Source organism: Pinus tabuliformis, chromosome 3_2, assembly GCF_031772625.1.
Source record: "Pinus tabuliformis cultivar Carrire ecotype Pingquan chromosome 3_2, CPIR1, whole genome shotgun sequence".
NCBI classification, from domain to species: Eukaryota; Viridiplantae; Streptophyta; class Pinopsida; order Pinales; family Pinaceae; genus Pinus; species Pinus tabuliformis.
The window spans coordinates 494,870,656-494,893,167 of record NC_142302.1 but is presented as its reverse complement, the minus strand read 5'-3'; the positions used below and the strand labels follow the sequence as shown (position 1 = coordinate 494,893,167).

The 22,512-nt window shown below is 36.7% G+C and overlaps 1 protein-coding gene across 1 annotated transcript; it reads right to left on the bottom strand.

Annotated features, from left to right (window-relative positions):
• Positions 1–10,657: 10,657 nt before the first annotated feature.
• On the bottom strand, positions 10,658–22,164 carry LOC149181450 (E3 ubiquitin ligase PQT3-like). Its single transcript, XM_089416624.1, has 15 exons — positions 21,109–22,164; positions 20,170–20,272; positions 19,829–19,913; positions 19,570–19,733; positions 19,305–19,381; positions 17,388–17,453; positions 17,124–17,280; positions 16,848–16,996; positions 16,538–16,702; positions 16,136–16,435; positions 15,960–16,001; positions 15,522–15,780; positions 14,926–15,051; positions 12,024–12,081; positions 10,658–11,794 (listed from the first exon to the last, which is right to left on the bottom strand). The coding sequence occupies exons 1-15, from the start codon at positions 21,272–21,274 to the stop codon at positions 11,174–11,176; spliced, it is 2,538 nt and encodes an 845-aa protein (XP_089272750.1). The 5' UTR covers positions 21,275–22,164; the 3' UTR covers positions 10,658–11,173.
• Between the last annotated feature and the right edge of the window lie 348 nt (positions 22,165–22,512).

Sequence of the window (22,512 nt, the reverse complement as noted above, 5' to 3'; positions counted from 1 at the left end):
TTGCACCAAAAATAGCCTACGAGCCTACTTAGTGAAGGCGACTCCTTTCCACTAAGCTCCATCATCTTGTTGCATTTTCAACAAAGTCAAAGTCCACAAATTCATCGTTGGTCAAACTTGACCAAATTTGGTCCAACACAAAATTTCAGCCTTGCAACTTGCAAACTAACCCTATAAATCTCGCACATGTGGACAAAAACAAGGAAAAAAATAAAATTTTCCTTTCTTCCTTGGATTTCTTTCTCTTCCTTGGCCTTCACACTTCTTTTCTTCTTCTCTTACTCAAAGATCGAACTTATGTGATTGAGTGTGCAAATGAGGACGAAGTTAATTCCTTTTATAGCCATCCATGTGGTCGAATTGGGCCTCTTCTAAGTCAACTTCTCTTAGCAGGGGCGACTTGGTCTTGGGGGTCAAAATTACTCTTTTAAACTCAAAAATAATATTTTTCTTTTGTTACAAAATGTCCAAATGCGACTTTGACACATCACAAAATTTATTCTTAACTCAAACAAACCCTAAAAGCATGAAAAACATGTTTGACTCGAAAATTAATAATAGTAATTCTTATTTTTCTTCTTTTTTGTTTTTTCATAAAATATACATTAATACAAGTACAAAGATAATTATGAAGACCGAACCTAGTTACATTTTCAAGACTCCCTCTTAACTAGGGAGGTATTCATAATTCCACAACGAGGTATAAGGATATTCAAATTGAAATATTCTCATAAGAAGAGTCTAATTGATAAGCCCTCATCAAGCATCAACATCATAACCAACATTGTCGAATTGCAATATAGCAAGGCTTTGACTAACAAGCTCCAAATCTCCACTAGATTAGAGCACAATGTTGGGAGGCATATGTAGAGACACCAACACCACAGCTTCGCAAGACACATACCCCATCCAAATGTTCATCAGGTATGTCCTTCCACGAGTATTCTAATCTTGGATTCTCAATCCTCAAAGAATATCAGTGATCTTCAACTACTCTTTATTTTGGATGCCCTACCTCATCCTCAGAGTATCATTCCATGGGACTACTTCTATCTCAGATTCTCAATCATCAAGAAGTATCGGTCCCCATATGCTTATCCAATCCTCCATTCTCCCTACCAGTGCCTTCACTATATTTACGGTTGTTAGTCGTGGCCTAGTTCATGACACATGGAGAATATGGTGTCCCTCATCATTCCCTCTTAACTAGGGAGGAGATATCTACAAGTCCAAGCTTTTCTCTCAAATACTCAAGCTTCTTATTCGGAAGAGTCTTCGTCAATATATTAGCTACTTGTTTGTCTGTGGAAATGTATTATAGCTTCACAACCCCATCCTATACCGAACTTTGTATATAGTGATACTTATTATTGATATGCTTTGTCCTAGCATGAAAAATTGGGTCCTCAATCAACCTTATGCAACTTTGGTTGTCACAATGTATAATGGTAGGGTCCAATGGTCCTTCAAACAAATCTAATAACAAGTTCTCTACCAGCTTCACTTGCTGCAATATGCTCGGCTTCAGCACTACTCAATGCAACTGAATCTTGTTTCTTTCTCATCCATGAGACTATAGAAGATCCCAAACTAAAACATCCACCAATAGTGTGGTTTCCATCTACATCACTACCATCCCAATATATATCAATATAACCCAATAACTAAATTTCATTACCAACATATCTCACACAGTGATGTATAGTCCCATGAAGATATCTCAAAATATGTTTAGTTGTTATCTAGTGATCATGCCTTAACTCAATCTGGAATTGAATAAGAACATTTATTGCAAAGCATATACCAGGTTGGGTATTATCAAGGCATTAGAGGACAGTATAGCCTAAAAGTGCCCATGAAATTTTCACATAATTTCTATGTCATAATATGTAAACCAATCAAAATCCTTTAAATTTAAATTAAATTGTTTAATTTGGGTATCCGTGAAATATTTTATTATTAATTTGAATATCGTTGAAATATTTTATTATTAACTTGGGTATTTGTGCAATATTTTATTAATATTATTTAACTATGTTACCCATATGAATTAGAATATCAAAAAAGTTATTAATAGAATGTAAATATGGATATTAGTGAAAAAATATAAATTAAAAATATGGTCCCATTTGACATTAATAACTATGCTCAAAAAACGCACTCTAAAAAATAGTGAAATATAAAATATAAAATAGTTAAAAATAAAATATAGTTATATCAGAAGGTAGGTTTTTGTGATTCATTATTTCTATCAAATATTTTCACACAAAATCACATTTAGATTATAAAGTCAACGCAAATATAAAGCAGTTAAATGGTTAAATATGGTTAAATATAAAATAGTTAAATAGTTAAATATATATATATATATATTCCAGAAAGAACAAAATACCAGATTGTAGCTAAAAATATAAAATATATAGTTAGATATAAAATAGTTAAGTAATTAAAAATAGTTGAATATTTAAAAAATGCTTTCCATAAAGGACAAATTACACCAAAAATATATATTTCAAGCAAAATTGTGGCCTCTAATAGATAATGTCATTAAAAAAACACCAAAAAATAGTTAAATACAATATATATATATATATATAGACAATTAAATTTAAATATAAAATATGTATAAACAATTATTTTAATGAATGTACCATATATTGAGGGATTTTGATATAAGTAAAAAATTAGATTATATATTTAAAAAATTTATTAAATCTCGTACTAATAAATATTGTAGAACATTCCCCGATGGGGGTGGTGAACAATTGCCACTCATTGGTGGTCAACGGATAACTCTTGGCATAAGGAAATGGTGGTGGAGCGCAGACATATTACCTTCCCATAACGCAACGCTTAATGCTTTTGCTTTTGCTTTTGCTCGTGTGATCTTTCATCCCTTTCTTGCGCGAGAATGATTACACGGAACCATGGCGTCCGTATTTAGGTGGTTATTTAATGTGGGTTATGCAACATTAAGATTGTTGTTTGGCTTTCAGCAGGTTTGGAATTGGTCTGTGGTTTTGATTTTCTAGGTTGTGCAGGTATGGTAGTGTGCCTCCATCCAATGTTCCTCCTTCTGCGGGTCATGTAAGGTAACAATTGCAACCTTGCTGCTTTGGGTGAATTTTTCCTTTTCATGTTTTCTCAACTGGTTGGTCAGGTGGAGAATTGGTTGGTTTTGGGATTTTGTGTTTTGGGATTTTATGTATATCAACATTCTGGGTGGTGTTGTGGCAGCCCTCTGTGTGTTGTGGACAGCGGTACTTGGTGTCCTATAGGTGGTAAATGCACTTAGCTTGGGTATTTGGAGTTGGCCATAATTGAGCTCTTTGGCATTGGCTTTTCCTGGTTCTCCAGTCTGGGTGTTATTGGTTGCAGAATTATCACTGAGGTAATTTGGTGGTCCTCCTGGTGAGAGGTTGTCGAGCAGTTTTTGGCCAAGGTATATAGCTATTTAGAGTGAATTGGGGCGGAGGAGACTGGAGTGATGGTGTAATTTTGCACCTCCTGGTAAGGGCATGGAGTGTTGGGCCTACAGTGGTGGTCGGATGCCTGGCAGTGTATCTTTTTGTATTGGGTGTGGTGTTGGGACTGCCTAGGCAGTTGTGGAAGACGGTCAGGGCTCAGTGCGGGTCTCTGGTTCTAAGCGGGGCTCCCAGGATGAATCCTCTCCCCCACTCCTCGTGTGCTCTTATGGGGTCAAAGCCAAATTTGGACCACCCAATTGAGGGTTTGCTTGTGTTAGCCAGTGTCAGGGGTAGCGGAGCGAGGGTTGTTGACATTTTCATGAGACGTCAAGCAGCTTCTAAGCGTGGTAAAGCTAGTGGGGGCGGTGAAGTTGGCAACAGGAAAAGGTAGTTAGTTGGTCCTGCGGGTGGCAGAGGTTGCAGGGCTCTGTCTCAGGGTGGCCATGGGAGTGGAAGCAGGGGTGAAAGATCAGGCTATGGATGAGGCTCAAGTGCTCAAGGGTGGAGTGGCAAGTCATGACGCATGGTCTATGAGGGGCGTGCAACTATTGGTCGCAATAGGAGATCTCCAGTGCAGCTGGAGATGCTTCAGTCCAACTTGGACACTTTGGAATCTCATGACTAGGTTTGGAGAGAAGAACATAAGTATGGCCAAGCTGGAGCAACTTTAGTACTTTCAGTGCCACGTTCATGAATGAATTGTGGTTGTCTGGCGTGGTTAAAATATTCTGATTGAGAAAATCGAGATAATCTTGCCTCTGTCACTTCTAATGACTAATTATGGTAACTAGTGTCTTGTTAGCTCTTTTTGTTTTTTGGCATGTAAAATCTACAAGGTTGTGGGTCTCCTAGTTGGGTATTTTGCTTTTTGTTTGTAGCGTGGTAATAAAATTGGTCAACAAACTTAGCCGGGGTGAGGCCAAATGCATTTGACACGCTTGTACATATTTTTTGATTAATGAAAACTCCGACTTGCAAAATAAAAATATTGTGGAACATAAATAAAAGTAAAGTAATATTATAAAATTGTCTAATCACATTTTTTATTAATTTCTTGATTTTTCCTTAGGAGGCTACTTTTAGGCTGAAATTTCCTCTAATGAGCCAATCAACTGCCAATATGATGTTGGATCAACAAGACTTGATTATAAACTCTTTAACTTCTTCAAATTAGTGATCATTGTAGTTTTCATCGGTTTACTATCCATCATACCAAACTTTTGCAAAATCTTGATCACATATTTCCCTTGACCAAGATAGATCTCACCATATATTTTTCATACTTCCAATCCCCAGTAGTAATGCATAAGCCCAAGATACTTCATATCAAATTGAGTTGTCAACAGCGTCTTGTATTCTTGAATACGGTGCTATACACCTGTAACTAGTAAGTCATCCACATATAATAGTATGATCACAGGTTCATTCTTAACCACCTTGAAGTATAGATTAGGATCTACATAACTCTTGACAAAACCAAGTTTTAGTAGATATGCATCCATTTTGGTGTACCAAGCTTTAGGTGTTTGCTTCAGGCCATATAGATCCTTCTTCAATCTGCAAACATGTGTTCCCTTGTCATGGACTTCAAATCCCTAGGGCTACTCAATATAAATTTCTTCATCAATCATTCCATGCAAAATGGTTGTTTTAACATCCATTTGATGAATGTTCCATCCCATAGTGGGAGCTAAAGAGATAAGTGATATAATGGTTGTATATCTAGTTGTTGGAACAAAAGTTTCTTCATAATCAATTCTTTCCTTTTGAGAGAAACATCTTGCCACAAACCTTGTCTTATACTTATAAATGCTTCCTTTAATTACATGTTTGATCTTGTATACCCATTTGGAAGTGACAACAGATTTGTCTTTAGGTCTAGGTACAATTTCCCAGACATCAATCTTCATTAGAGACTCGTATTCTTCTTGCATTGCATTTTGCCATTCTTGATGTTCGACTACCTTCTCATAAGTAGTAGGTTATGCTTCAATAAGCTTAGTCACGCAAGGTGCATAACCTGAATATCTTTTAGGCTTCTTGCTTTCTCTGAAAGTTCCCTTTGCTGTTGCATGTCCTTCGACTCCCTGTAGAGTTGTCCTCTACCAAGTTGGCCCCTTGTGATTCTTTGGAATGATGACTTGTTGCATGGGTTCACTTAGTCCTTCAACATCTTCATGGTTAGTAGAAGGTTCTTGAATATGGACATGCCCTAAGATTTCTTCAAAGATGGGTTCTTCCACATCAAAATCAATAGGAATGTCCTTGGATTTCTTGTATGCAATGCTTTCATCAAAGATAACATCTCTACTTACTTCAATACGTCAATCTTCCTTGATGTAGACTCTATAAGTTTTTGATGAAGTATTATAACCAACAAAGATTCCTCTTATACCAGAAGGGTCCAATTTCTTCCTTTTATCTTTGGGAATGTAAATGTATACGAAACATCCGAATATTCGAAGATGATCAACACTTGGCTTCTTTCTTGTGAAAGCTTCTTCTGAGGTCATGTTATTGAGAATTCTATGAGGACTTTGATTATGTATGCAGATTGTGGTAACCACTGTGTTTTTTACCCTTGGTCGCTTTGGGGCGAGGGGCTGGAGTTTGGAATTTTTGGTCTTTTCTTCCCGTGTCAAGGGTCTCAGCCCCTTGGTTGCTTAGGGCAACGTAAATAAGGGGTGTCTCTTAGTTTTTAGGGGGAGTTTTTGTGTCCTTCGTGGCTGATTGTGTGGTGTCTAGAGGCACTCTTGTCGCTGAACTTAGAAACTAGACAATATTGTTGTCCTCTCACACTTAGGTAATAATTCGACATAGATCTTGGTGGTATCTTGTAATTGAAACTATTTTTCCGCAACATGGGTCAGCTCAATGAAGGTTGGGACCCCATGGCTAGTTGATGGACCATGGAGGTCAAGCGGGGGAAGTGGAAGGTGATGGGCGTGTGGATGCAGCTTTTGACAATGAACTAGATCAAGATCAGGTCCCATCTCCTAGTTGAGTGGACCTTCCACCCTCTATGGGCTCTTTGGACCTGTAGATGAATAATGTTACTGCACTCTTGGAGGACTTGGGATGAAAGTGGCATGAGGACTACAATGAAGTGATAACATTTATGAATGACCTACAACATAATCAGTGGGACATCCTCAACCGCTTGGCTTCTTTTAGACAGAGTCAAAGGTGCACAAATGGTCGGCTTGATCAGGTTGAGAGTCGGCTTGCTCATCTGGAGTTTCATGTTCATGTGGACCTTAGACCACCGGAAGTACCTGGTACCAGTCATGCAATGACATTTCCTCGTGATCCTTGATGGAAGTGGGTTTTCTTTTCATACTCTGTGTTCTGGGCTTTGTGTTCATTTTGTTTTTGGTTACTGTGTAAATTTTGGCATTTTGCTCTCAGCTTTTGTATTACCCTCCTAACTAATAAATCTGGTAGGAGCGACGTCGAGAGAACAATAAGTACCTGCTTATCTCATGTAATGTTTTGACAAATTAATAAAAATTGATTTGCCAACAAAAAAAAATTGAATGATAGTCACTATTTCTACCCAATTTAACAATTTTAAGAAAAGAAAAAAAACATTATTTATAGCAAATTTTACGGCTCAAAACAAATTCTTTCCCATCCATGCTATAACTATTTTAGCCAATTCAACAATTTAAATAAACATTATTTATAGCGAATTTTACGCTTCAAAACAAAATCTTTCCCATCAATTCTATAACTATTTTTAGCCCATTTAAAATTTTTAAAAAACATTATTTATACCAAATTTAACAGCTCGAAAAAACATTGTTTTCCATAAAGGCATTAATCATTGTTTTCCAAATTTGACAATTTAAAAAAGCAATATTTACAACAAATTTGACAACTTGAAAAGGTCAGCCTTGGATAAAGTTATTGACTAAGCTAGTAACATATAAACTTTGAAAAAAAGCAACATTTCCAGCCAAGTTTGATAACTTAGTCAGCACTATTTCAGACCAATTTGACAACACAAAAAAGTAATAAAAATAGTAAGCACTTATCTACGGCCAATCTGTCAAATAAGGCCATAAATAAAATTACTAAAGCAATATTTACAACAAATTTGACAACTTGAAAAGGTCAGCCTTGGATAAAGTTATTGACTAAGCTAGTAACATATAAACTTTGAAAAAAAGCAACATTTCCAGCCAAGTTTGATAACTTAGTCAGCACTATTTCAGACCAATTTGACAACACAAAAAAGTAATAAAAATAGTAAGCACTTATCTACGGCCAATCTGTCAAATAAGGCCATAAATAAAATTACTAATCTTAAAAATAATGTGCTTTGATATGGCACCTGTGTATAAAAAAATAGCTAAAACTCTTTAATGTTGTATATGCTACGAGTTCACATTCAAAAGTTTGTTATTTAGAATCTCAAAGTAAATATCTAAATTTGTAATGGCATTCGTCGAAAGGCCTAAAGTCTGGCCGAGGCATAAAGAGGCAGAGTAATGAGGTCTCTCTTTAGTGCACATATGCATATAGGCAGGCTAATATGGCATCCCCTCTTTTTAGGCTATACAGGCAGATTTATAAGGCATGCCCTCTCTTTGGAGCATATAAAGCTTATGGTTACCCTATATCCTCGCTGTATTTGCCATATCCTCTCTTCAGAAGGTATAGAGATCATGGATGCACATCCTCTCATTAAAACATAGAGGTCATGAATTCCCTCTCTTCAAAGGTATAAAACATATAGAGGTTATGAATTCCCCTTTCATCAAAAATATAGACATTGAGACACCTAATGAGACATGCCTATGTCTCGTATAAAACATATAGAGGTTATGAATTCCCCCTCTCATCAAAGATATAGACATTGAGACACCTAATGAGACATGCCTATGTCTCTTCAAAAATATAGACACTTAATGAAACATGCCTCATTACAGAGTATACGACACAGGATATGTTTTATTAGGTGTCCTAGCCTCTACATGCCATAAGCTTTATTAGGTGTCCTAGCCTCTAAATGCCTTGGTGACGGCATGCTTTATTAGGTGCCTCAGGCTCTACATATGCCCAGAAGAGAGGGCATGTCTCACCCATATGGGTGTCAGCTTTTCGCTGGGGAATGTTCTTCTGAATAATCATAACACCTCTTGCAGAATGAACGTTCTTCTGATTGAAAGCTTTTCTACCTGACCTTTCTGAATAATCATAAAACCTCTTACAGATTGAACGCTCTTCTACCTAACCACATCATATAATTAAATGTTTGGTCAAGGCATGTAGCTACAAAGGCAAGTTGTTACAACATCTAATATGCTAAACTATTTAGAATAATGTTAAAAGAATATATTGACTACCACACCTTTTTAATCCAGCCATGCTACTATTTTAATGTAAAGTCTATTTTACTGTAAGCCCGATGTCTTTAGATTAAAATGGCGTGGCTGTCAATGTGAAGTCTGTTTTAGTGTAAGCCCGAAGTCTTTATAGATTAAAATGGCGTGGTTGTCAATATTATTGTGCGTTACTCAAAAATAATTTCTTGTATTGAGATGTTGTAGCAACTTATCACTAACCAAACACCTAACTATATGATGTGGTCACGTAGAGCTGATACCCATTTTGGCAATATAGAGGAATACATACAGGGAATTTTCTTGAAGGTATATAGAGGGATACTAATAAGCTTTTAGCGTCCACGCTTGTAACCACAGACTCTCCTTGGAACAATTAGGTTGGAACATATTTTGTGATTTACACCAGGAAACAGTCAGGAAATCAGTGTTATTTTTTATTCTTTATGTCCATGTTTTAGCCTTTTTGAAATAAAATGGAAATATGTCATAAAATATTGATCAGATCTGCTTAGGAACAAATTACCCTGTTTACACTGGATGCAAATCAGTCGTTCATGGCACATATCCACCTTTGGTGCCACCCCTCTACAGGCTAGATAAATTTCTTTCATGGAAGTAATTCGGTTCAAAATTATTCACGTTTTCCATACCAAAATTGCAAATTATTAAGAAAATAGAAGCCAAAAGCTAAACATTGTTAATTGTAGACCATGCTCCTATCCAATGCAATTATTAGATGTGTTGATATGGATATTATTCAAAAACATGTAAACAGTACAATTCAACAAGAACAAATAAATTGCTAGTATTAAATATATCAAAATAATATTGTTAACGCTACATGGCAACACATCATTTAATAAGTGATTGGTTCCCCATAAAAGCATATCTATAATTTAATGCTGTTAAAAATATCTATAAAACCTTTAATAAAGATACATTGTCTTAAAATGTATAAACATCATTTCAAATTGAAGCCAAAGCTGAACACTGCTAACTGTAAACCATGCTCCTGTCCAATAAAATTATTAGATGCATTGATTGGATATTATTCAAAAACATGTAAACAGTGCAATTGAACAAGAACAATAAATTAATAATATTAAATATCTCAAAATAATATTGATAACGCGACACATCAACACATCATTTAATAAGTGATTGGTTGCCCATAAAAGCATAGATCTGTATAATCCCGTCAAAGATATCTATTAAAACCTTAAATAAAGATACATTGTTAACACTAAACATCATTTCAAATTGCATTGCCTTTAAAATGAATTGGAAACTCAAGCAGAAACTATTGCTTTCTGCCCAATCAACCACGTAGTGGATAGGTAGAAATCATGCAATGATGAAGCTGGCGACTGAACACCAGATTTGTTGTGGTATTATTCTCAACAAGGAAAATGTTTTTCAGTGGGTGTAAAAGCAGGAAAATTATAGGCAGGAAACAAGGATGCATACAACACTGAAGAAGATCAGCGTGCAAAAAATAATTTCAAGGTTACGGGCGGGTAACATGCACATAGTAGCATGTCAGATACATTGTCTTAAAACTCAACATCATTTCAAATTGAAGCCAAAGCTAAACACTGCTAATTGTGAACCATGCTCCTGTCCAATACAATTATTAGATGCATTGATCGGATATTATTCAAAAACATGTAAACAGTGCAATTGAACAAGAACAATAAATTAATAATATTAAATACCTCAAAATAATATTGATAACGCGACACATCAACACATTTAATAAGTGATTGGTTGCCCATAAAAGCATAGATCTGTAATTTAATCCTGTCAAATATATCTATTAAAACCTTAAATAAAGACACATTGTCTTAAAACTAAACATCATTTCAAATTGCATTGCCTTTAAAATGAATTGGAAACTCAAGCAGAAACTATTGCTTTCTGCCCAATCAACCACGTAGTGGATAGGTAGAAATCATGCAATGATGAAGCTGGTGATTGAACACCAGATTTGTTGTGGTATTATTCTCAACAAGAAAAAAGTTTTTCAGTGGGTGTAAAAGCAGGAAAATTATAGGCAGGAAACAAGGATGCATACAACACTGAAGAAGATCAGCGTGCGAAAAATAATTTCAAGGTGACGGGCCGGTAACATGCAGAGAGTAGCATGTCAGATACTTTGCTAGTGAAAGAATTATTGCAATCCAAAGGATTTCATTATCGTGCAATTTACACATGAGCTCTCAATGGCATGATCACTTCCTCCACAGCCTTCATAATTGCTACAGGGAGCACACTCATGTCTATTGAATTTACATTTTCCCAGAATTTACATAGGCTTAACTGCCACGTTGCATCCTTGCAACTTAATAATATTTCTTAGATCTGACTTTGGTGAGCACGATCTCTACTTTTTGTTGATCGCACACCGTTGTCTGGATATTTATCATCATCCCAATCACTACTTATTTCTCGTCGATGAGATGACTTCCGTTTGAAATTCTGTTCATTGTCACTCAGATGAAGATCGTCATCGTACATGGATCTCCTGCCATTTGCAATCCTTTTTACGGGCTTGGCATCATCATAATGTACCTTGCTACCATTCAGAAGCCTAACCGTGCTCTCATGTTCCCTGAAGCCATTTAGAGAATCATGAGAACTCACATTCCTTTTCTTTCCTTGTGCAGAATGGACATCATCAGTTTCTCTGCGCTCTGGAAAACTTATCCTCGAAAACACACTACCCTTTGGTTTTTTATCTGGCCTTCCAGAGATGCATTTGTTTGATTTATTCACTTCATCATCAGCAATCACTTGGGAATCTAATTTGATATCCATAGGGAATCGGCCATCCCTTGTCTGAGCTTCGTCCCTATCAGATTTTCTCTTCCCCTGAGCTCTAGGAGATAATTGTGATTGTTCAGATTCATGAAAACGTTCAGTACTTGTTCCCCTGTCCTCCCTTGCCAGGCTAGTTGCTTGTGATGGCATCATTCTCTGCAAACAAAACAAAATTGACTGTCACAAGTCTTGCAAAGACGTTTCAAAAGGCAATGCAGCACAATTTTAAGAGCCACATCTCATTTTAAGAGCCACGTCTCTGGTAAAACCAGAAAACCAGATACACCTGAAGGTAAATTCCAATAAATAAAACTAGATCACCAATACAGAATTTGAAACCATATCCACACTTCATCTCCTACATACAAGACTGAAATTACTATACCATTTTTCGCTTTGTTGGTGCCATGTTATCATCGTTGTGAAAATCCTTTTTACGATCCCTGTCAAAGCATTTATGAAACATGCAACTTTTATAACCCTAATTTTGAAATTGAAAGATGCATTATACAAAGCTTGAATATATGACCCAACTAAACTTGCAAAAATGATAAAACCAGTGCATAGTAAACAAATATTAGATGATCATAAAAGTGGCCATTTGAGTGGGATCAATCCCTGTAGGGTTGGCTTCACATTAAAAGGATGAAAAAGGACCTCACTGGGTTAATCAGTCTTTTACAGGTTTCTACACAGATGGAGGGTTGACTTTGATTCATTACCAAAGAGTTTCTACGGAGATGGAGGTGTGAAGACTTCATTCCAGGCTTTGAGAGGCTGTCTGCAGATCGAAAAACTCTTCAATACAATAAATCGTGTAGAAATGCATACATAGTAAGTATATTGAACAAGGGTCTCCTGAGCTTCAATGAAGAAGCTTAAGGATGTCTCTGGTCTCTGTAACATATCTGTAAATTAGCAGTCCTTTTGAACACGACTTCGACATCTGTGGATATCAAGATAATTCATTTCTTACAAGGTCAACAGAACCTACCATCCGTGGATATTTTTAAAAAATGTCTTTCAAGATTCAAAACCTGGTGAGAGGCAATGACTGTAATAGGAATCAATCTCTAGAAGAAGAAAATCCATAGCCAATCTTCAAGATGCTGCTCGCAGCACAGAAATTTAATTTTATGTGGGCATGCATTTGTAATTTTGTACACATCCAGAGACTGGGAAAGTTGGCCTAGACATTTATTATTATTATTAAACTAGTTGTGTGGTTTTCAGTGCCCAAGTTCCTAACCAGTTCCATGAATCCTTTGCCTCTCTAAAGAGTTAGAAAGGACGACTCCAATAGGTACAGTACGGTATTTTTAGTCACTTCAGCCCTTAAGACCCTTATACAACTTTCACCACTAAATATGACCTAAGTACATGAAAAGTAAACTACCTCAAGTTCTGCATCAAGACAAATTGTCCAAATAGAACACAAGTTTCAAAACAGGCACCCTGGCAGATACATCAAGATCATAATCATAACAGAAACTAAAAGTCAAGCTGCTGTAGGGGTCAGTCCAATAGGAGGAGGGTCATCATTGTGAAGCCCTCTCCACACCAGCCTATTCCTAGTCTTTCAATAGTATTCTTTTAATAGCAAAGCATTGAAATATTAAAGAAAACGATAGTCAGACCAGAGGTTACCTTCCATATGATTAAAAGATAGTCCTACCCCACAGTCTGCCAATGTAGTAACAGAATTATGTGGTGTTACAAATACTTTCCCATGGCATTTGTTGTTTGATTGGGTTACTGTATATATTCATTGTTCTTACCTTTATCATTGTCAGATTTTGTTTTGTCCAATATTTTCTATCCTTGATAATAATAAAAATGTATCCTTGGTGTTGCTTTTATCCAAGGATTTCTTTTCTTGATAGGAAATGTGATATCTGAATGGTGCTATAGTAGAGTAGTTCCTTGTATATAATCTATTTGTATTGGCTCTGCATCTGCTAAAGGGTTTCTACAACTAGAACAATTGAATAATTGCAAGAAACACATGGCTCACATATTTACAGCTTAACAGGGAGATAGGAGCGTATAGCACATTCAACACAATCCTCGTTCTCTTTCAGATGATCTAAGCCCCCTTTAAGTGAGCCTTGTTATCTGCCAATCTGACCTAAAAAGTTCATTAATTTAAAACTAAACATTGCATCTAAAGCTTTATAAATGAATTTCCACCTCTCTGTTATTTCTACTTCTAATCAGTTGGGCAATTAGGCAAGGCTGATCACTACCGCCACTTCATTTTAAAAAACAAATTCACCATATGTAATCTGAGAAGATCCCCAAGATCCAAATGACAATGCCTTGTACATAAGAATTGTAGAAACTTTAAATGGCCCAAACACACCACAAAAGCGTTGAATGCTATAATACTCTTCAACTCTAAAATTGTAAAATCAAAAACAATTTTAAATATAGCTCCAACTTTAAATGATTATTAATCTATTATTCAATAGCTCCAATCTTCAGACTACCACCCCGCCCCCCTTCCTCCAATCTATCTATATATATTGTTAATCAGTATCAGATAAGATCAAGAAAAGGAGAAGAAAATCAATCATGCAAGCCATAACAAATAATGTATTAAGCCAAAAAGAAAGGGCTTTGCATAGAATTATTGATGAAACCCAAATACATTAGAGTTTTACCTAGATTAGTTATTATCTAGATTCTAAATCACTGTTGTGATTATAATTACAACTCGATTGTGGTACATAAGAATGGGTTGTCAATTCCTCGGTGGCAGGAAAAAGTTCTGGTAATTAAAACAATAGCAAACATTCATTGCCTAGCACCTGCCACAATATGATATGTAATTTCATTCTCCTCAACAGCAAACAAAAATGTTGTTTGTTTGAGGTATTTGAAAGTCTAGCAAAGGTACTTAATTCTATAGTACCATCTGCTGCATTTGGATTTTACAGCATTGGGCAAACAGGATTTTAATTCAATCTTCACACACATTTAACAAAAATGTTGCAGAAGTTGTCTTTAATACTTTTCAATGAATCTTGGAAAGCAGGCTCTCCATGTGCACGAGCTAAGTTAAAGGAGGCTTCTGACATCTGTAAGGGGTTGAGGAGAGAAATCTGTATCCAATCTGCACAATTCTGCTGCTTGGATGGCAAAGTTTGGGAACAAAATTCTCCACCACTGTCAACCCTAAAACTATTTCCTTTAATCTGATAAAGGCAAAATCTGAAATGCATAACTTAGGTTCCTCAAAACACCCAAAATATGCATTTATTTTCTAGAAGTCAAAGGTTCCTTACTTGCCACTGTGCCGTTGCTCATATTCTAGCTTTTTTCTCCTCTGCTCCGCTTGCATAGCTTCAAACTCCTCTCTACTCAAAACTGGGGCAGAGTTGTAATTACCCATACCATAATCCATATATTCTCTGAAATTTGCAAATTTTCTCAGTTAGAACAAAATGGAAATGACTCTACAAAGTTAAGAATAAGGCTTTGACTCAGAATCATAAATACTCAGCAAACAAACTCAGTATAAAATTAGGCTTCAAAAATCAATTTAGGAATGTGCTTTTTATCCTTGGTTTGGGCAGGTATAGGTTTTCATTTTACAGGTCAAACTTGACTAAATCTTGCACAACTTGAAAGTATGGCCAAGTCGTCCAAGACTGCCTAATACTGGTAAAACTCGCTGATTTAAGATGAGTGTGACCAGTTCAACAATGCCTTCAAACTGACCAAGTTATGGTGAGTTTGACCAGGTCTCCCAATCATTACACTTGACTCAGCCAGTCAAACTCAGGGATACTCAGAAGACTCAGGTCTAGTAATTACAATACTACATTGAAAAATATCATTTGATACATGGTTACATATATCAATAAACAAAAAACCTTACCTTTGAACAGGAGGGACAAAACCTGGCATATATCCCTGTGTTCCATACATATCCGTTGGCATAATTTGTCCATTAAATGGCATGTCAAAAGGACTTGGTCCATAACCCATGTATGGGATACCACCATTACAAGCCATGTAAGCCTCTGATCCCCACTGTGCACCAGGCCAGCAAGCATTATATGCAGCAGGTGCAGCATACGGCATCATACACCCGTCAGCTCCAAAATCTTGTGATGCTCTCCACTGCATCTCATTGGCTGTAACAATGATAAAGCACTTAGCATGCATCATTTTCAAATATATTCATTGGCTTGCAAGTAAGAAAGGAAATTATAATGAGAATGGAGAGAATGGAGAAAACAGAAGTAAGAAAAATCCAATTACATTTTCCAAAACATTAGTTTCCCAAGCGAAAAGTAATATAAAGATGACTTACTAGTAGAAACTTGTCGAGGTCGCTTCTTCTTCTTCTTTCTTGCTGAAAACAAGCAAAGATTGCAGTGCATGAGCAACACTGCTACAGATAAATACCTACTTATTGTGGATAGAAGAAATCTAGAAAGCCACAAATCAAAAAGAACAACCCCAATAAACCTGCCAAGTAATAAGTACCTGGCTCACCAACAGGAAACTTCTGTTGAACTTCTTCCTCAACCATTGGGGCACTCTCCTGTGACAAAGGCTCTTTTGTGCTCATAGATTCATGTGTTGCCTCAGGTGGCGAAGCTGTCTTTGTAGAGCGGTTTTTCTCTGATGACTGTTGTGGCTGGTTAACAGGTGGCTTCATTTCAGTGATAATTTCCTTCACATTTGGCATGTCAGATCTAGAAGGAGCTGTCTGTGCGTCCTTTGCACATCCTGAAAGAGAAGGAGACGGAACTTTGGACCTGGGACACCTGGCTGACTCCATATCTGCAACAGGAAACACTTGGCCCATCAGATACCCATAAGTAGCCACTAGCCACCTAATATCAACTTGTACTCATGCAATACTTTTTTGGTTAATCAATATACCTTGAACTTGTAGAAAGCTGCCAGCATTTTCTGCACTGCTGGTGTTGGTCTCTAAAATTCGATTTATGGTATCACGAAGAGTCTTATTTGGCAAGAGATCATCTGCAAGAATGTTTGTTGCTCCACATACGCACCTGGACTTTGATATGATATGGTCCCTAATGCCTAAAAAAGATGGAAAGGATTTCAGAAGTTTAAACACTCATCTATCAACATGTTCTAAGAAAAAACATAAAGCCATTAATCACACAAGCTAGACAAGAAAGTAAGATCTCAATGTATCTGTAATTTATTCTCTGGTCTATCTTACATTTGTCACAGTAGCTTTTGAAACAGCATTTGCTGGTCAGTACAGCATCTTTCATTACTTCCTTGCATAAAGGGCAATGCAATTCAGGTGGCAGTTCACCAACAGAACGGGTAGATGGGAACCCCTCAACTTCCTTGTCAAAAGCAGCTCTACATGAGAAATTATTTTGATCAGCAGCTAATAACTGAGAAACAATGCATAGCCAATTGCACCTGGCACTTTACATTTTCCTTTATGGAGTTGCCAATTAATAGAGGTTTGGTTTAAAGGACTTACTCGTTAGGCCTCAAAACTGCAACTGCCCCGCTTGGCAATGCATAAGAGCCATCAGGAGTAGCAACAAGCATTGATTTGGGAATGCCAGTTGGTGGCTTCACCCTTTTGAGGTCAAAATTGGGATCCCTATTTGTTGGACAATGTTGGATGAAATGTCCTAGAAAAAATAAAGAACACGGTGAGAATCCAAGTCAAACCAATTAGCCATGCTCTCAATGAACAGTTTGATTGCAAGGTTATGAGTTATGATAAAGCTGAACATACCTGGAACTTTACATCTATGACAGACATAGCCTTGTGGTGGTGTTACTTTGCCCATCATTCCACGCCCTGCATCGTTAAATCCGTCATAAAATGGCTTTAGGCATAAACTATTCATCCAAATCTGAGCTTGCTAGCAACACCAAGATGAAAGTAAAATTTCTATCTTCGTCATCTCTAACAGTAATAATACAAAAGGAAAACTGACCGAAGAGTCATCATTCATGGGTTTCTATAGTGTTGGTCAACTATAACCATATAACTACAATAATATAAGTTTTGGCCATCTTTTTATTTGAAATTTTTGATGAAATTCAAATGCAGACAAACGGTTTACTGCGATTGGATTCCATAATTTCTCTTTTATTATAAAAATTAACCAGACAAAACATGCACTTCTAACAATATTCTGAACTCGTACTTGCAACTCACGAGTAGTTCCCTTAGCATCCTGTCAATTAGATATCAAATCTCACGTTTGTCTACTCTGAATTTTGTTGTACCGAGAGTAAACAACCCTTTTCCTACATTAAAGGATGTGTTGCCTAATGATTCATGAATCACCAATTCAAATTTGCCACAGATATGTAGCCTATGGTTTGCCCACAGTAGCAAATCTTTTAACTATTAAAATTAGCTTTTAAGAAATCGATTGTGATCATGATCGTGTTTCCCGAGTTTCCTTGAGACGAATGCCAATTATAGTTCCTCTTATTTAAATTCATGTGTCAATATGCATAGAATGCATTTTAACCACATTAGGTTAAATGCATTCATCCAAGATAATTTCACTTAAAATCAGAATAGGCCGGCATTGTATTTCATATAAGTTTCCATAAAAATAAATAAACTGGGAATAAGTTTTAACGTAGCTCCTTGTAGTCAATGCTTTATCCGTGTCATAATTCCAACATTAATATGGGTCCAATTAATGAGATAAAACTGATTAAATTTTGAAAACAAATACCATCCCTATGGTGGGAAAGTGAATATAATATATTTTAACTTTTTATGAACATCATATAGAGTGGATAGTATTTTAACTTTTTATGAACATCGTTAATAGTATTTTAACTTTTTATGAACATCATAGAGTGGATAGTATTTTAACTTTTTATGAACATCGTTAATAGTATTTTAACTTTTTATGAACATCGTTAATAGTATTTTAACTTTTTATGAACATCGTTAATAGTATTTTAACTTTCTATGAACATCTATTACTTGATACTTTTACATATTTCCCTGAACTCTGTAACCCTCTAACAAGCATCCACCCTATCTAACCTGCATCTACCCTATATCTAACTTGCATCTACCTGTCATGTAATCACATGCAGCCCTCGCAAAAGATTAACCGCCATTCACCAACATCCTCCAAACATCCATGAAAATTAAATTTCATTGGCAGTACAATTCTAGCAGGGAAATCTCATTCGTAGTTCAGTCATATTCTCTTCTCCACCCACATTACGGTTTATTCATTCATTAAAAGAACCCAACCTTGCTCAAAATATTTAAGCAAGCTTAGTATCAAATTCATCTTCAAATTGAAGACATAGATTTTATATTAGCCAATTCATACATCTGTCACCATCACAATGTTAAAAATAAATTTGAATTGCTTTTAACTTCGCACATGTTTATAGTTATAATGTATAATACCCGGACCCTATAAAATTATAAAAATTAATTACTTATCTCCGAAAACAGTTAACACATTGGGATATTGTATAATTGATAGGATCAGAGCATTATTGCTACTGTACATTTACAAAGATGTGACAACAACAGAACACAGAAGCCGAACGTACATAGGAAAGTCGGCCTTTCATGAAATAAGAAAACAAATAATTATATGATAAAAAAACCAGTAAGAACACTACGTTAATAAAAGATGAACAATCCCAAGATATTTACCAAAGCCTCTTCCTGCTAGACCCCTTCCTCCCATACCTCTGCCAAATCCTCTTCCAGTATAACCTTCTTGTGTTTGCCTGCAAAGATAGCTGAAAGTGTAAGGAAGACACCTTAAAGTATTTATGTATTATACTCCATCATATTTTCTCCAATTAATCTTAGTTTCCGAATTTCGTGCAAGACTTATCAAAGACAGCCATAGGTCCCTCAAATTATTCCCTAACACACCAGAAAGGACATTATATATAACCCACAGATGTCTCACCGCTGCCACTCTAATGCAGTTGAATCAACAAGAGCCTTAATCTTACTATCTTCATCAGCTTTATCTGTGAACACTGGCTGTGAATGTGTTGTCTGTGATGCTTGAGGCACTTCAGGTAGTGCATAGAGATCATTACCAAACTCATCCCACTCTGAATCATCGGGCTGCATATTTAAATTATAAATAATTAATGAGCTATTATGTAGTCTTGACTAATTGATGGTCAATGTTTTTGACAAGTGTAAAGGTGTGTCCTTACAAATTTGAACTGAGAAGAATCAGAAATCTGAAAACCATTCTTAGGTGGCAAAGCTTGATCTTTGGGTTTTTCCGTTTCTTTTGGCCTGCAAATAACAACAATTACAGTTCTAATCTCAGGATGATTTGTCTATCATGTTTACTTGTCTAACCAAAGCTGAACCATAAAATCGGCAGTTTATAATGCTGAGAAAGCTGAGACAATCTAAAACATCATTCATATACCAAACAAAATTGTAGGAACTGGTAGCATATCCAAATAAATTCATTACAAACTTAAAGCCAACATTAACATTATAAAAACTATAAATGACCTAAAGGCTCAGAGGTGAAAGGGTGTACTCTTCTTTCTTCTCTGTCACAATTGGCATGCGAGGCCTTCCTGGAACTCGGCGCACTAAAACAGAAGTATTTTTGGGCACCAGCATTCCTTCATCAAGATATTCTGAAATGAAAAAAATACATAAGCTATATCACAACCTACACTAACCATTGGAATGGAGATGCCTTCAAGCCGCTTCGAAGCACTAGACCTGAACGGACTACAATTGGGCAAATATATGGGATATCTGCCACCCAAAACACCCACCTTCAACATACACCACATATCAGCCACCTAAAACACCCACTCTTGCAAACCTACAGTTATCAACATACACCAAAACACCCGAGAAATAAATCTCCCAATCCCCGCCCCACCAAGAAAGGCCTTTACAGTCTCCCAGAATATACGATTAAAAGTGGCTGGTCATAAGGGGGTGAGGATGGCAAGATATCCCATACACATGATCCCCTATGCAGCACGATACATTTGTTTTAAACTTCAAATTGTACATAACATATGCCAGAGAAGATTGATTCCATTGTTAAACAACAAAATCTACTCAAACTGAACATGTTTTTCCCTTAAAATAATCGCCAGAACAACAAAATCTACCCAAACTGGACATGTTTTTCCCTTAATCTAGTTTCGCCAAAAAATGATCAAGCCAAAGGAACAACTATTTCACTTATTCTAGATTAGCCTGAATAAAAACCCATTAAAACTGGACACGTTTTTTCACTTATTCTAGGTTTGCCTGAAAAAACTCTATTCATAGTAATCATGTCTTTTCTAAATTTGCCTGGCATAATTTGACAAATTAAATTAAAACAAAGAACACCAAAAACCTAAAGAGTCTGAATTCTTTCTCTGCTTATTCTAGCATGGTTTGAAATATTTATACAGAACACACGACATAATTACTTTTGTAAAACAACTCTCAAGCAAATAGGACAGACCTTCATTTGTTTGTGCGTTGGAGATCACGAGGTCAAAATCAGTACCCCTGCCCAAATGCTTGGACTCAAAAATTTTGTCTTTCAAATTGGCAACAGAAATGAAATGCCCTTCAATAGGTACAGAGTCATAATCTTTTGCACTTTTAAACTTATAATACACAGCCATAATAATTTTTTTTGCTTTTTAGGTAAGTATCTCTCAGAAAAATTCCAACAACAATTGTATCCCAAGAAAAAGAGGGGAATTTTCAAAAGGCCAAATGAATTAAGGCCTGAGAAAATAAATAATTGATCGATACAAATATTGATCCTTTCAATATCAAAATCAACTATTTCTCTCTTATTTTTTGTAGGGTTTCTTCTCTTCTTCCTTCACTGGTACAGAAGATCCCGCTTCGCGATGCAATGATCAAAAAAGCTTTGGCACTTGGATTCTTCAAGTGCGATTGAATACACGGCCTGTGGTTCTCCCGTGACTCGATCCCGCAGGAGCAGATGCCGATCCAAGAGCAAATTTCCTTCAGATCAGATGGGTATTCCAGAATCCGGATCTGGGAACTCTGAAGATCGAGAAGCTGATGATTACCGCAAGGGCTTATTCTTTCTCTGCCATCGCCCACCGCCGCGACTGTTGAACAGCTAGGGTTTGGCCGATTCACGCACGCTGAATCAATCAACGCAACCACGATCGATCGTGTCCGCGCAGGTGCCTTTAACAGTATCCCAAATGGAAACTGGAAAAAATGATCCACAGAAGTCGACACCGACAGCTCCGGATATGCCGAAAACGGTGAAGAAATGATCAAATCTGGGCCAAGAAATTGGCGAAATCAGCCTGAATGAAGACCTGCAAAGCATCAACTAGAGAAGGAGAGATATAGACGATTTCTTAACGAGAACTCACGAAACAGCCAGCAATGGAGATTGCAGACCCCCACCTTTGCCTACTCTCCCCGGGTTTGTGTGGAAGGGGCAGGCGACTGGTTTTTAACCTTGCTTTAACCACTAGAGACGGTTCGGACTCCGCTCAGATTACATGAGTTCACTCCGGCACGGGTTAGGTTCAGGGTTAAATATAGGAAACAGGGGTAGTTTCTGTACACGTGGCAAGAGGAGGGACACAAAAGCTTCCTCGGCGTTGACTGGTGGACATGGTGTGCCAGCCGGCTCTAATGGGCATGGGGCATCTTCCATTACCCGTTTTTAATCATTAGGGTTTGCCAATTATTTCCACCGCTTGGTATGACACGTGGGGTCGTTTGTTTTTTGGGGTTAAGTGGTCGGCTTTTCCTTTTACCGACTTATTCTAGTTTCTTTGACTTTCTGTTATCCCATTTCGTGGGTTAAAAGTTAAGTAATTCATATTTTTCCGGATTGAATATATATTTTATGGAAACTTTCTAG

Excerpts from the sequence above, each read along its gene's own strand:
- LOC149181450 (XM_089416624.1), bottom strand. The coding sequence starts at position 21,274 with ATGGCTGTGTATTATAAGTTTAAAAGTGCAAAAGATTATGACTCTGTA. Across the intron at positions 19,734-19,828 it reads ATTCTTCTCAGTTCAAATTT|CCCGATGATTCAGAGTGGGA; the intron begins GTAAGGACACAC and ends TTAAATATGCAG. Across the intron at positions 11,795-12,023 it reads CACCAACAAAGCGAAAAATG|AGAATGATGCCATCACAAGC; the intron begins GTATAGTAATTT and ends TTTTGTTTGCAG.